The sequence below is a fragment of the Mya arenaria genome, chromosome 15 (genome assembly GCF_026914265.1).
Source record: "Mya arenaria isolate MELC-2E11 chromosome 15, ASM2691426v1".
NCBI lineage: Eukaryota > Metazoa > Mollusca > Bivalvia > Myida > Myidae > Mya > Mya arenaria.
In genome coordinates this window covers 25,844,803-25,859,635 of record NC_069136.1, presented here as the reverse complement: position 1 = coordinate 25,859,635, position 14,833 = coordinate 25,844,803, and the positions used below count along the sequence as shown (strand labels likewise).

At 36.7% G+C, this 14,833-nt stretch overlaps 1 protein-coding gene across 1 annotated transcript in view; it reads left to right on the top strand.

The window, feature by feature from the left end:
* Window positions 1-390: 390 nt before the first annotated feature.
* Window positions 391-14,833, top strand: part of LOC128220457 (sodium-dependent multivitamin transporter-like) — a 29,165-nt gene continuing 14,722 nt past the window's right edge. The window contains exons 1-9 of the mRNA XM_052928864.1: window positions 391-686; window positions 960-1,190; window positions 3,355-3,474; window positions 7,407-7,475; window positions 8,651-8,702; window positions 9,181-9,248; window positions 10,680-10,760; window positions 12,759-12,832; window positions 13,270-13,407. Coding sequence (XP_052784824.1) covers window positions 966-1,190; window positions 3,355-3,474; window positions 7,407-7,475; window positions 8,651-8,702; window positions 9,181-9,248; window positions 10,680-10,760; window positions 12,759-12,832; window positions 13,270-13,407 — 827 coding nt within the window. The 5' untranslated portion in view covers window positions 391-686; window positions 960-965. The remainder of the gene's footprint in view (window positions 687-959; window positions 1,191-3,354; window positions 3,475-7,406; window positions 7,476-8,650; window positions 8,703-9,180; window positions 9,249-10,679; window positions 10,761-12,758; window positions 12,833-13,269; window positions 13,408-14,833) is intronic.

Sequence of the window (14,833 nt, the reverse complement as noted above, 5' to 3'; positions counted from 1 at the left end):
TAACATAAACACTTATTTGTAGCCTTGTCAAGCTAATTGCTACATTTCTACACTCAGCATTATACTAACATTTGGTAAAAGTTCATTATGAAACTTAAGCAACATTAACCACTTTTTTGTCATTCAAGGTTATTTACATCCTAAAAAACCAAACCATGATATATATCATAAGACGGTATAATTAATTGTCATACTTGTAATTAATGATGCAAGTGTATGAATAAAAACCAGGGACTAACGAAATGTAATTGTAATCATGTAAGTTATACAAATTTGCATTAATCGTGGTTAAGCAAAGACTTACCTGTTAATGTGTTAACTTGACGTCTGACTAGACCTAATCAACTCCTAGAGCATTCATAAGCTTTTCATCTGCTCGTGGACGCAGCAGCAGACGACACTGGTACATTCTGGCGCGTGCAAGTGTAAACTTTGCAGACGACATTGAATGCAGATTCAAAAAGTGGTTATAATTTTCCAAAGTTTTAATTTTAATTGAAGGAGCATCAAAATAAAAGAGATTTACTATTAAAAGATCAGATTAAAGAAACAAATAAAACTTCCAAAACAAGTTCAACCATGGATGCAAAAATAGTTCTTAAGGACTGAGGAGTTCGTGATTTGTTTAATGTGTTGAGTTTCGTTCTTCGAAGAAAACCATCTTTTTAACATAGTGACCGGAAAAGGTAAATAACTTCCAGCTTAAATTTCAATTTTCAACTTTTCAGATCACATAACTCTGACCTTAAAGGCTGTGTTTGTTTATCCCAGAACATTAAGAAATACTAATCGATTAATTTTAAAAGGGTCTTTAGCTTCTGTGTTTCCATAGCATCATAATAAAAACGATTAAAGAATATTTTAAGTACAACATTATATTATTATCGTGATGCAAATTCATAGGTATTAATAAATACTAAAATACTTAATAAATATTTATAAATCTTATTACTTTTTAGTTCAAAATGGTTAATCCAGACCACATATTCCATATTGCCGATTACGTCATCTTCGGTGCAACGATTGCCATTTCGTTAGGAATCGGACTCTACTATGCGTTATCCGGCGGAAAACAACGAACGACGTCGGAATATTTCGTGGGCAATCGGCAAATGACGATAATCCCGGTGGCTATTTCGTTAATGGTGTCCTTCGAATCTTCGATTATGATGTTGGGAACACCAGCTGAGGTAGCAACAGTTTTATTAAAAGCCGTATGGACTGGACTTAAGATATCCTGTGTCCATTTTATCTTGTCATTTCATCTAGTCATTTGCAATAATGCTTAGTTTGACCGTTTTTAAGCCCAAACAATGTTTTATCGCTTGAAAGGGTCAATCGGAGCGTCTTGCCCAAGACTGTTGTCCAATAAGATGGCTTGAGTAGTGCCTATTTCATGTGGACTGGTCGCTAAATGTTAAACGCTGTAAATACAATCAGATGGCTTGATAACTGTCAATGTGGACTATAATATATTTCCAATTCTGCCTGAAATCTCATTTAGAAATAACCACATGTTGGCCAGTTCAATTTTAAAAAAGCAGGAAAAGCGGCTATAATAATTATTTCGTTTAACTTGACATAGCTTTCGACACTATATAATATAAAGAGTTACTTGACATTTATGTTTGACATCACCTTGTGCCCTAGATTCATACCTCATGGCATATAAATATATACTTGACAGTGATGTTTGACTTGACCCTGTGACCTAGATCTATACATCATGGATATAAATTGTAACTTGACATTGGTGTTTGGCATGACCTTATGACCTAGATTCATACCGCATGAATATAAATATATACTTGACATTGATGTTGGCCTTGACCTTGTGACCCAGATTTAAGGCTTCGTGAATATAAATATATACTTGACATTGATGTTTGACTTGACCTTGTGACCTAGATCTATACCTAATTGATATAAATAGTAACTTGACATTGATGTTTGACATGGCCTTGTGACCTAGATTCATACCGCATGAATATAAATATATACTTGACATTGATGTTTGACATGACATTGTGACCTATATCTATTATATACCTAATGAATATAAATAGTTACTTGACATTTATGTTTGACTTGACCTTGTGACCTAGATCTATACCTCATTGATAAAAAATAATACTTGATATTGATGTTTGACATGACCTTGTGACCTAGATTCACACCGCATGAGTATAAATATATACTTGACATTGATGTTTGACATGACCTTGTGACCTAGATTCATACCGCATGGAATATGAATATACATTTGACACTGCTGTTTGACATGACCTTGTGACCTAGATTCATACCACATGAATATAAATATATATTTGACATTGGTGTTTGACATGACCCTGTGACCTAGATTTATACCCCATGAATATAAATATATACTGGACATAGATGTTTGACATGAACGTGTGACCTAGATTGATACCTCATGGAATATAAATGTATACTTGACATTGATGTTTGACTTGACCTTGTGACCTAGATTTATACCTCATGAACATAAATGTATACTCGACATTGGTGTTTGACTGACCTTGTTACCTTAAAATTGACCTCATGAATATAAATGGATACTTGACATTGATACAATCTTCTATCCTACTCGACTAGTTTGTAGTAGTAGTTAAGTTTTATATGTAGAAATCGTGGTTCAAACAATGTGAACTTTTCTGTTATTTACTCTCTTAAACAGATTTTTTGATATGAACAACAATTTATTTTGTTCCGAATCTGATTAACATCATATCCTTATATACGTTATGCCATAAACCTCTGAAGTTTACCAGAAGAGTGAGTGTACTTTTCTCTCGATTAACCGGTAGCATTTATTTATACTAATGTCGAATCGTTTCATTTTACATGTACTTATAAATAACGTTTTGGCTAAGGGCTAGTTGTACACATTTAGCCAACCGAATGAGCCTGGAATGTCGACTTGTTTGGGATTATATTTTGTCTAGTGAACCCAGCAACTGTTTAAAGTACCGATTCACATGATTAAAATCAATAACCGCAGACTGCCGATTGACCAAAATAAATGTATGGAAGATTTGATTAATGAGGCAAGCCCATCGGAAAACATCTGATTTCGAACACGAAGTTCTTTTTCTTGGCGCTGTAGTTGCCTACTGTGTCTACATAGAGTACTACACTGATTTAGTATAAATTACAATCGGGGTTAAAAATGCTTTATGGAAATTAAATGGGGTTGACAGTTCTCTAAGATCAATACATTTACTTCATCTAATGATAATAAGTATCATTACTATTTCAAGTTCATATTTTCATTCTATTTTATTTACCATGTATGACAACTTAAATGCACCATCTGTTCTGCTGTTTCAGGTATATGTTTACGGGTTTCAATGGCTGATCGGGAACGTCGGGTATTTCATCGCCAACATCCTGTCAATCATAATCGTCGTGCCCCTCATCCATCCTCTCAGGATCACCAGCGCATATGAGGTATGCACCATGGAAAATATATTGCATCTCCTGTTACCGATGACCAATATCAGTGTGTGTATACCATGTGATAAATTGCGTCATAAATGCTACGTCGGAAGGCAATATTTTGCTTCGAATGAAGACTTTAAACAAAGATTACTTCATTATTAATTCACCATTTTAAATGAAAAATAGCGTAGTCTACACCGCTAACGGAGTCCCGCCTTCGATTTTTAACCTGAGTTTGATTGAGTTCAGTTTCTTAAGACTTCGAGAAACATTTTTCACAATACGGCCGTCTTACGGAGCACTATCAAAACATTATTTTGGAAACAGGTTTGTCGAAGTGTTTGGTGAAACTAATCACCACATCAAACTTTGGTAATAAAATGAAGGCGGGGCTCTTGAAGCGGCATAGACTGCCCTTTGTTTTATTTAAAATGGTGTAGAAAAAGAAAAGTTATTTTTGATTTAAGGAATTCAGTTTAAGTAAATTGTTGCCTTCCGACGTATCATATATGACGCAATTTATTACGTGGTATACACACACTGAATATCATTAAACTCAGATTCACCGCTGTAGTTGAAGTTTTCCGACATAGTTCGTGCGTGTATGTTCAGCTTAAAAAGAGAGACTGCGAAATGCTACTTGTCCGGGAACTTGGACATGAGGACTACTTTTTGTGCACTACGTCATCCATGTACGTGTACTAACATAATTCTAAAATGGCATGTGTTCAAAAGCAAGACGTGACAATTAAAGTGATTTATTGAAGTATTAATGGGCCTACTGGTACACGTTCAAGGTGGCATTTAACGAACGGAGCACCTTGGCCATTTTCAAACGAAACAAACTCGGTTGTATAGGGACGTTTAACAATGTCAGAATTTCTTTAATATTAACTACGCTGCAAGAAGAGTGCGTCACAAGTTATTTCAATTTAGAGGTAAAGTGTAAAGACTTTACTCGTAGGAATCTGAATGATTTATGCTATGATTATTATGCAACAATTCACTGTGGATCAGTTTGAACCCTGTGGTTTGAACTGGTAATACAAGTTACACGTACAAGCAATACAGTTATCTCAGTTTTGTTTTTATTGATTTTACGGCATACACTCGAGGATCATCGTATGGGGAAGATGGCCGAGGAGTTCCGATTGAGCCTTCAACTTTTTTACATTTAAACTAAATGAACATGTTGGGTTTCGCAACCTCTCTTATATAACCCCTCTTACACCGCAGGTAAACCTTTCTATCAACTCGGTTATAACTGTCTAACATCTCGGGTAAACTCTCTAATAACCCAGATAAACCTCTCTCAAAACTCGGATTAACCTCTCTCAAAACTCGGATAAACTTCTCTAATAAATCGAGTGAACCTCTCTAAAATCGGGTAAAACTTTCTTCTGTGATAGCTCGAGTAAATCCCCTTACAACTCGAGTAAACCTCTTTGATAACTCGGGAAAACCTCTCATAACTCGGGTTTAATTCTCTAATAACTCTGTAGTTACTCGGGTAAACCTCTTAAATAATTTTGGCAAACTTTTCTAGTAACTCTGGTAAACCTCTCTGATAACTATCGAATAACTCCGCTTATGTCTCTGGAAAACTAATCTAACATAGCGGGTAGACCTCTTTAATAGTTTGCTCATAACTCGGGCAAATACTTCTTACAACTTGCTAATAACTCGGGTAAACCTCTCTTGTAAACAAGTCGGGCAAACCTCCCTTATACCTCGGATAAACCTCTCTTATACCTCGGATAAACCTCTCTTATACCTCGGATAGACCTCTATTATACCCCGGATAAACCTCTCTTATACCTCGGGCAAACCTCTGTTATAACTTCGGTAAACCTCTCTTACAAGTCGGGCAAACCTCTCTTATACCTCGGATAAATCTCTGTTATAACTTCGGTTAACCTCTCTAACAAGTCGGACAAACCACTCTTATACCTCGGATAAATAAACCTCTCTTATACCTCGGGTAAACCTCTCTTATACCTCGGGTAAACCTCTCTTATACCTCGGGAAAACCTCTCTTATACCTTGGATAAACCTCTCTTATACCTCGGGCAAACCTCTCTTATACCTTCGGTAAACCTCTCTTATACCTCATGCAAACCTCTCTTATACCTCGGGCAAACCTCTCTTATACCTCGGATAAACCTCTCTCATACCTCGGGAAAACCTCTCTTATAACTTCGGCAAACCTCTCTTATACCTCGGGCAAACCTCTCTTATACCTCGGGCAAACCTCTCTTATAACTTCGGTAAACGTCTCTTATAACTCGGGTAAACCTCTCTTACACCTCGGATAAACCTCTCTTATACCTCGGGCAAACCTCTCTTATACCTCGGGCAAACCTCTCTTATACCTCGGGCAAACCACTCTTACTTCTCGGATAAACCTCTCTTATACCTCGGGCAAACCTCTCTTATAATTTCGGTAAACGTTTCTTATAACTCGGGCAAACCTCTCTTATAACTTCGGTAAACGTCTCTTATAACTCGGGCAAACCTCTCTTATACCTCGGGTAAACCTCTCTTATACCTCGGATAAATCTCTCTTATACCTCGGGCAAACCTCTCTTATACCTCTTGCAAACCTCTCTTATAACTTCGGTAAACCTCTCTCATACCTCGGGCAAACCTCTCTTATACCTCGGGCAAACCTCTCTTATACCTCGGGCAAACCTCTCTTATAACTTCGGTAAACGTCTCTTATAACTCGGGTAAACCTCTCTTATACCTCGGGCAAACCTCTCTTATAACTTCGGTAAACGTCTCTTATAACTCGGGTAAACCTCTCTTATACCTCGGGCAAACCTCTCTTATAACTTCGGTAAACCTCTCTTATACCTCGGGTAAACCTCTCTTATACCTCGGGCAAACCTCTCTTATAACTTCGGTAAACGTCTCTTATAACTCGGGTAAACCACTCTTATACCTCGGATAAACCTCTCTTATTCCTCGGATAAACCTCTCTTATAACTTCGGTAAACCTCTCTTATTCCTCGGGCAAACCTCTCTTATACCTCGGGAAAACCTCTCTTATAACTTCGGTCAACCTCTCTTATAACTCGGGTAAACCACTTTTATACCTCGAATAAACCTCTCTTATTCCTCGGATAAACCTCTCTTATAACTTCGGTAGACCTCTCTTATTCCTCGGGCAAACCTCTCTTATACCTCGGGCAAACCTCTCTTATAACTTCGGTAAACCTCTCTTATACCTCGGGCAAACCTCTCTTATAACTTCGGTAAACGTCTCTTTTAACTCGGGTAAACCACTCTTATACCTCGGATAAACCTCTCTTATACCTCGGACAAACGTCTCTTATAACTTCGGTAAACCTCTCTTATACCTCGGGCAAACCTCTCTCATACCTCGGGCAAACCTCTCTTATAACTTCAGTAAACCATTCGTATACCTCGGGCAAACCTCCTTATACCTCGGATAAACCTCTCTTATACCTCGGGAAAACCTCTCTTATAACTTCGGTAAACCCCTCTTATACCTCGGGCAAACCTCTCTTATACCTCGGGTAAACCTCTCTTATACCTCGGGCAAACCTCTGTTTTAACTTCGGTAAACCTCTCTTATACCTCGGATAAACCTCCCTTATACCTCGGATAAACCTCTCTATTACCTCGGGCAAACCTCTGTTATAACTTCGGTAAACCTCTCTTATACCTCGGATAATACATCTCTTATACCTCGGGTAAACCTCTTTTATAACTTCGGTAAACCTCTCTTATAACTCGGGTAAAACCGAAGACGGCTTCTGTAACATAGCCACATTTAGTTTTGGGTTAAGACTGCTTGACAAAGCCAGTTTTACAGTGGATGTATTTGATTATCTATTCTATTAATTTGTAACGACACCATTAATGATTGATAGCTGGTACCCGGTTTAAATATAATTTTATTTTTTTTTCCTTAGTACCTGGAGATGCGATTCGAATCCCGGCACGTGCGAACCTTGGGCACCCTGATCGGCATGTTAAGCTATGTAAGTTAATGGTGTTCCTACATAAACATACTTCCTCATTGGCGCCACGTTGAAACGAGGCGTTCTGTAAAAGTGTGTGTGTATATCACGTGATAAATTACGTCATCTATGCTACGTCGGAAGGCAGCATTTTGCTTAAAATGAAGACTTGAAACAAAGATAACTTTTCTTTTACTACACCATTTTTAAATGAAACAAAGGACAGTCAATGCCCCTAAAAGAGCCCCGCCTTCTTTTTATTACCGGAGTCTAATAGACAATAGTCCCTTTAATATACAAATATAACATCATTTTACAATTTTATTGGAACTGTGCAGACATAATTTTAGAGTTACTCATTCTTATTCAACTGAATATCTTTTTGAAAGCCATATGTTTGTATACCAATATTAAACTATGTTAACTTGTTTTACTCATGGCATGGATAACGATATAGTATTCTAAAATTACCGAAATACAAATAAAAATTAAAGGCGCACAGCATAGGTTTATGCATTTTTTAAAAATTCAAATGCATTATCTTGTTTAACTAATTGGATTTAAATGATGAACACAAAACATTTATATTATTAAGGTACAGAAAACAAAATATTATCGATATATTGGCTCTTTTTGAATTAGGGTGTTTGTGGCCACATAGCCACTAACTAAAGAAAATAATCTACAAAAACTAATAGTTTTTATCTGTACCTAAATCAGATGTTTTGTTTTTGTTTTTGTCATTAAGTCAAATGAGTTAAAGTTGATAATGCATATGATGTTTGCCATCAATCCATATTGTGCGCCTTTAAAACACTTAAGGGTGACACTCTTATTCAAAATCAATACATAAACATGTTTAACAAACATCAATTTTGACTGATAAACCTTTAATTACTTACTAAATAATGCGTTTATGGAAAATATCAATTACTGATAACAAAATTGTAACCGTTTTTGTAAAAACGCAAAATTATTAAATGATTGGTGAATGCTAAAAGATTTACTGTGGTCTACTATAGTCTGATAAGATAGAAATACCATGTTTTATGCTCATTTCTTTCAAATTAAACTCGGCATCTTTCATAACAACCATTGGTTTCGACAATTATTCATCCTTTCTGGATATTAGAACAATATTATTAATTTTGGTAAATCTTATCTGGGAGTAAGAGTGCATCTTTAATTTGTTGCAGTCGTGCTACATGGGTATTGTACTGTTTGGACCTGCCATTGCTCTCGAAGCCGGTGAGTGCTCAAGACTTAACGAAAACGTGACCATCGAAATATGAATAAAATATAGCTCATTAAAATCTACTGATTCAGAATAATGTGTAAATAAATGTGATTTTCATAAGATACCAATAATTGACAATTATATTTACGAATAAACTTTTTTGGATAATACATATACCCAGTCCGGTTAGATCGGATCATGGGCCTTTAACATAAAACTGAGGCTGAACTAATACTTGAATTTAAAGCCAGTGTCCAGTTTAAAGAACGATCGAAGGGCTTAAGATCGCTAATTTCAAGGTGTTACCCTGTTTTTGTCGTAAACTATCTTTCAAAAAAAAATCATGAAATTAATATCGTAACTTTAATGTTGTCTCGGAGCACTATTGAGTAGCGCAAGGTTTCAGACTAAGATATCTTAGTGACACGGGTCTTAAGATCTTAAGGAACACGATTATCTTAGATTAATGCGGATTATTTTTTATTTCAGTTACCGGATTTCCGCAGTGGACTTCCATTTTTTCCGTCGCCCTGGCCTCTGTCATCTATACCGCCATTGTATGAACATGTTTAACGGGAACAAGTATTCTAGTTTGTAAATATGGAAACTTTGCATGAAACTAAATATGCATATAACTCCATAGAGTTACACAGTATTTATAATTATATATATGTAACAGGCTATGAAATGTGTATGGCCAGTCTAGGAATCAAACCCGAGAATTCCTGCTTGCAAGTCTGGGCACCGTTCTAACACAGATTAAGATCATACCTTTCTAGACGTTCCTTCGTTTTTGGCTCCGTTTCAATAATAGAATATCATACGGATATTTATCGCATAGATTCTGCACGTAACCTTGCGGTTGAACCCGGGCATTCTTAATCAGCGTAAGGTTGACGCCCAAAATATCTCATTGAAACGGTGCCCAGATGCTTTAACCAAGCGAGCTTACCGGCATGGATAACTCACATTCATTCTGACATGTGTGACTCAAAACAGTGAAACACATCCCCCTCTGTCCCACAATTCGTCCCCAAATTCCCCAACCGGATTATATATTACTAGTATGGCCCTCACCATTCAGAATAAATCTCAGCGCCCAAATATCGCCAATGTCCCACGTTAGACTTAAAATATCACAGACTAGGTAAAGTAATCTGCAGGTTTCCTCAGTCCTGGAATTTGTCCCCGAATTCCCAAACTGGATGAGATATAACTAGTCTGCCTCTCTCGATTCATTACACTTCTCAATTGAGCTCATGCGCCAATGAAGCCAATGTTCCACGATGGACTTCAAATTTAACAGACTCAGAAAAGTTTTGACAAGTCTGGGAATCTAACCCGGCTCAAGTCAGAAGCTTTACCAACGACCCGGCCCGGAAGACTCAAATTTTCTCTTGCATGTTCGCATCATGACATATATTCCTATAGCAGATGTTTTACTAAAACCTCTTATGTTCTGCAAGGTAAAAATTAGAAGATTTGAAATATCACAAATGTCTTTCTTGTGCAATACAACCTATTGTAGTATTTGCGCATGAAAAAGGTTAATGAAAACAATAGCGAATCCACGGGAACGCACCATGCCCCCCACCTCAATAAAATTGTCGTAGTTTACTTTTAATTCAATATAGAGGAAAAGGAGTAATACAATACGCCCAAAATGCACCGTTTCGGACTAGAAATTGTTAAAATATTCCTGGGGCAGTACCCCAACCCCCCATCCTCCTGCCAATACTCCTAAACCAAACTATCGGTTCTGAGAGAGAAACGCAAGTAAAAGGGTTACACCCCTGCGTTACGCACCCTCTGACGTCAAATCCTGGATCCACCCCTGGATACTATGAAAAATTCATAGATCATGACATATATCAATTTTCATTACCATTTAAATCATCCCTTTAAATGTACCGATTACACCAGCAAGAGGTACTGTCATATTGTCACCCACCATAACTTGTTTTTTACTTGTACATATTTCATTTTAGGGCGGTCTAAAAGCTGTGATATGGACGGATGTTTTCCAGTGCGTCGTCATGTTCACGGGATTCTTCGCAGTCCTTATTAAGGTACATATTGCTCTAGTTTATGGACCGCGCCTGACAGAGATGGGTTTTATAGGAAACATATGACGTCACGTTCCCCGCTTACGTCATATTTATTGTAAGATTGTTGTTTTCATATTTTTCTTACTCTATCTGCATCATCGAACGATTTGTGCAACGACTTTGTGGGTAATGAAAACGAAGAAAAGATTATAAGTATCTTCAATGGCCGAGAGTGTAAAATAGGTTCATACCAACTCGACCGGAGATTTTTTTCGGAAACGAGCTTTACCGAGTTTCCGCAGAACATCATGCGCGAGGGTTGGGATGAACCTTTCTTACTCGAGTGGCCATGGTTGATGCTTTCTTCACCACCTTAGTTAAACAAAATATAGTTAAATAAATGAATATGTTCGCTGGAACTCTTTTGTGCGTCGTAAAAATAAAGTAGTTCCATACTGGGACTCTTTCAGCTTTGATGTTGGCAAGATAAGGATCTTACCTTCGAATGTAATTACCCACATAGTTGTATAAATATTAAATACTTTGTATTATTACTGAAATACTACTAGTATGCCCCTGTGTACATCTGATCCTCGTCTGATTTAGCCACATAAAACGTAACGTCTGTGCCTGTGCAAGTATAAGATAGGTATATGTTCTTTCAAAAAAAATAAACATATCGATATCAAGAAAAAAATTCAAATAAGCACGTTTACATCTACACAGACTGAGACATGATTTAATATAGCACGAACGCACGAAGGTCATATAATAGAACCTTATTCGAACGGTCATATTATAGCACTTTATTCAACTAACTATTTTTTCAATGGTGTGTCAATGATAAGAAAATCCTCGTGCTTAGTATAGCAAGTCTGCTTTATGTTATGAATTTATGTTGTCTTGCATGCATGCTTAAAAACCATGAAAAATGGCAACGGAAGGGGTGTATAATGATTAAGACAATATATTTTGTTAAAATTATGTCTTTTAGGTAAAACTGTTTGCGGAACATATTAAAGCTGCACTCTCACAGCTTGTCAATTTTGACACTTTTTTAAAAAAAGTCTCAGAAGCGGCTGATTTTAGGATAATTCAAAAAATTATTATATTTATAAAAATATACTAATGAATGAATTAAAATCGGCAAACAGACTGGTCGTGGGATAAAATGAACTATAACAATTTAATTTTAAACATTTTGGTTTGATATCTTATGCCAAATGACCATTTAATTGTATTGGATCAATGCTTTCCCCTGGTTTTGCTGAGTTCTCCGGGTTTATTTCAGCGGAATAAACCTGTCCATATCCGATGACCCAGGTTATATTTTTCACCGATAGCATCTAGATCACTGGCCGCGGCCAAAATGTAAACAAAGAAATTTTCATGTATTTATTTTGACTCCGTATGCGTTCATTTTGAAAATATTTGCGTATTTTGCTATTAATATTGCGTTTTGTAACTTGTCGATATTAAAATAATTGCGTTGTCTATGATTTAAAATGCGTAATTACGCAAAAACGCAGCTTATTCGCACTATATTAACCGCACAACATTCTATGAATACTCATCACATACGTTAGCCAATCTACTTAATATGCAGAACGCAGCTCCGTAACTATAAGTGCAAGATTGGTTATGTAAACTAGTTCGTTAACCATTGCAAAATATGTTACGAGGTTAGTAGGTGACCATATATGGGATATACGGGGCAGTGGAAAGCATATGGTTTCCTGCGCCCCGTATACGTATACCCCAAATCGGGTCACCTACTTACCCCGCAACGTATATATCAAGTCGACAACCCGTTTGTATTGAACAATTTATTGGAAATGGCTCATTTATTCATCAGAATCTGAAAATTGACGCCATTTATAAACGTTATTATTTAGTGACCCAATATGGAAAAGTATTTGGTCACCGCGTGACCAGTCCTGGACCAATGGCGTTGCTTCATTCATGTTGGAAGCGTGGTATTGTATACATATCAGCATGAAAGTATTGCTACTGTTTCAGGGGACAATGCGTATCGGAGGAGTGGGGAAAACATGGGAAATCGCCATCGATAAGGGAAGACTCAATCTCTTCAAGTAAGACTTGATTCAATTGGTTGAAAGTCAGTAAAGAGTTTCTGAAATCCCTGCTCACATATACGGATGTGTTTTAATGTATATGATAATTAAAAGTAAGAGTGTATCAGGTTTAAAATGTCCGATGAAAAAGTACTTTGGAATGAAAACGTGGTCGGTGTTTCTCTTAAACAAAAGTGAACTTGTACAAATGTCCGACATGTGAGAAAATGTAAAAGTCCCAAAGTTGAGGATTAATCACAGCATCTTTTACATAAGTCATCCATGACACAATGTCACAACTATTTTTCAGCTGAATTAAGATAAAACTTGAACATGCAGCGGTAAAAATCAACAGCTTATGCACATTGATCGATTCACCATTGTATTAGATCAGATGCGCATACAGCCATTAGTAACGTACACTTCAAAAACCACACATTCATTTTGTGTTTCAGTTTCGACACGGATCCGACCATCCGCCATACGTTCTGGAACCTGTTCGTAGGAAGTATTATCCGGGGGTTCGGTCTCGTGTTCAATCAATCCTCCATACAGAGAATTAGCTCCACTCCGACCATACGGGACGCCAGGAAGTAATGGCAACGCTTATTATTCATCAACATGTTCTATACTTTACTGCGGTGTCCAATGGTGGTATTCATTATGCAACTTAAGTCAATTTTCTGGTCATATATTATTGGCTACATTTATTTGAACCGTTATATCTGCACATACGAATTCGCCATATGTTGAAAATTCTTACGAATTCCTCATACACGTGTGGCAAATACAGGGTGATTCGCAAAATATGATACCATTTTCACGCCTTGTCAATTCAGCAAACGTCTCACTTTTTTTAGAAACTAAATATATATATATATATATCAACTACAGATCTCAACGTTTTATTTAAGTATACATCATACGGATCCATTGATTTATGACACTGGAACTTACTCGTCGAAATTGACGGCAAATGTTTTATATGACGTTCATTTTCTGCTATTACGACGTTCAGAATCTTTTGAAAATTGTGAAAATTCAGTACCTTTATCATCCTTCAAGGCAAAAACGTATAATTCACATGTAAAACAACAAGAAGAAACATATGTAAAATATTGGTCAAACGAAAACGTCACGCATTCCAAAACAACAGTTTATGCCTACCAGAGAATCATGGGGACATATTGTATTGCTCTGTCTGATGCAGCTTTCATATTTGTACAGTGATTATATGTTTAGCAACGCCCAACCGCACCATCTTTTCGGAAAATCCAGACGAGAATCTATAAAGAATTAAATTTTTTTTATCTGTAGCCGTTAATTCGGTATAGCGAGAAGGAAGTACATGTAGGGCGACAATCGTGCTTATTTTGACTTTGAAAAAGTCGATGTAACCCGATGTAACCAATGTAACCGTGTAACCATATACTTGACATAGAAAAGTACACACTTTTTCGAAGATTTGAAAAATGCTGCTGTTACTTATTGTATCTATTGTAACCGTATAACTCTGATCAGATAGCGACCTGTAAACTCGATTTACGAGTAGGAACTTTGTGAACATTTTCTATGAAACAGATGTAACCAATGTAACCGGGGTAGCATTGATTTTTTTTTGGTAAAAATATTTTTTCGATGGAAACTGATGTAACCAATGTAATCGCTTGACCAGATATTTTTGGCATTGAAAGAACACTTTTAAAAAAAAAATCTTAATAAAACAAAACTGTAACTATTTGTAGCTATTTTTACCGCATAACCCTAATCGGATATCGGCCTGAACACTCGAATTCCGAATTTGAACTTAGCGAGCGAACAGAAGTTTGGCAACCACATGTAACACACGCTCCACAACAAACGCGCCTTACAATAAACCAGTGGAACCAAAGCGTAACAATATTCAAAACTTTTATTTTATGGACCGATTGTTTGCCTTATGTAAAATTTTCACAACCCTTTTATCGTTCATTTATTTACTTACCGATGGCTCTTTACCAGCCGCTGTAACTTCGATTG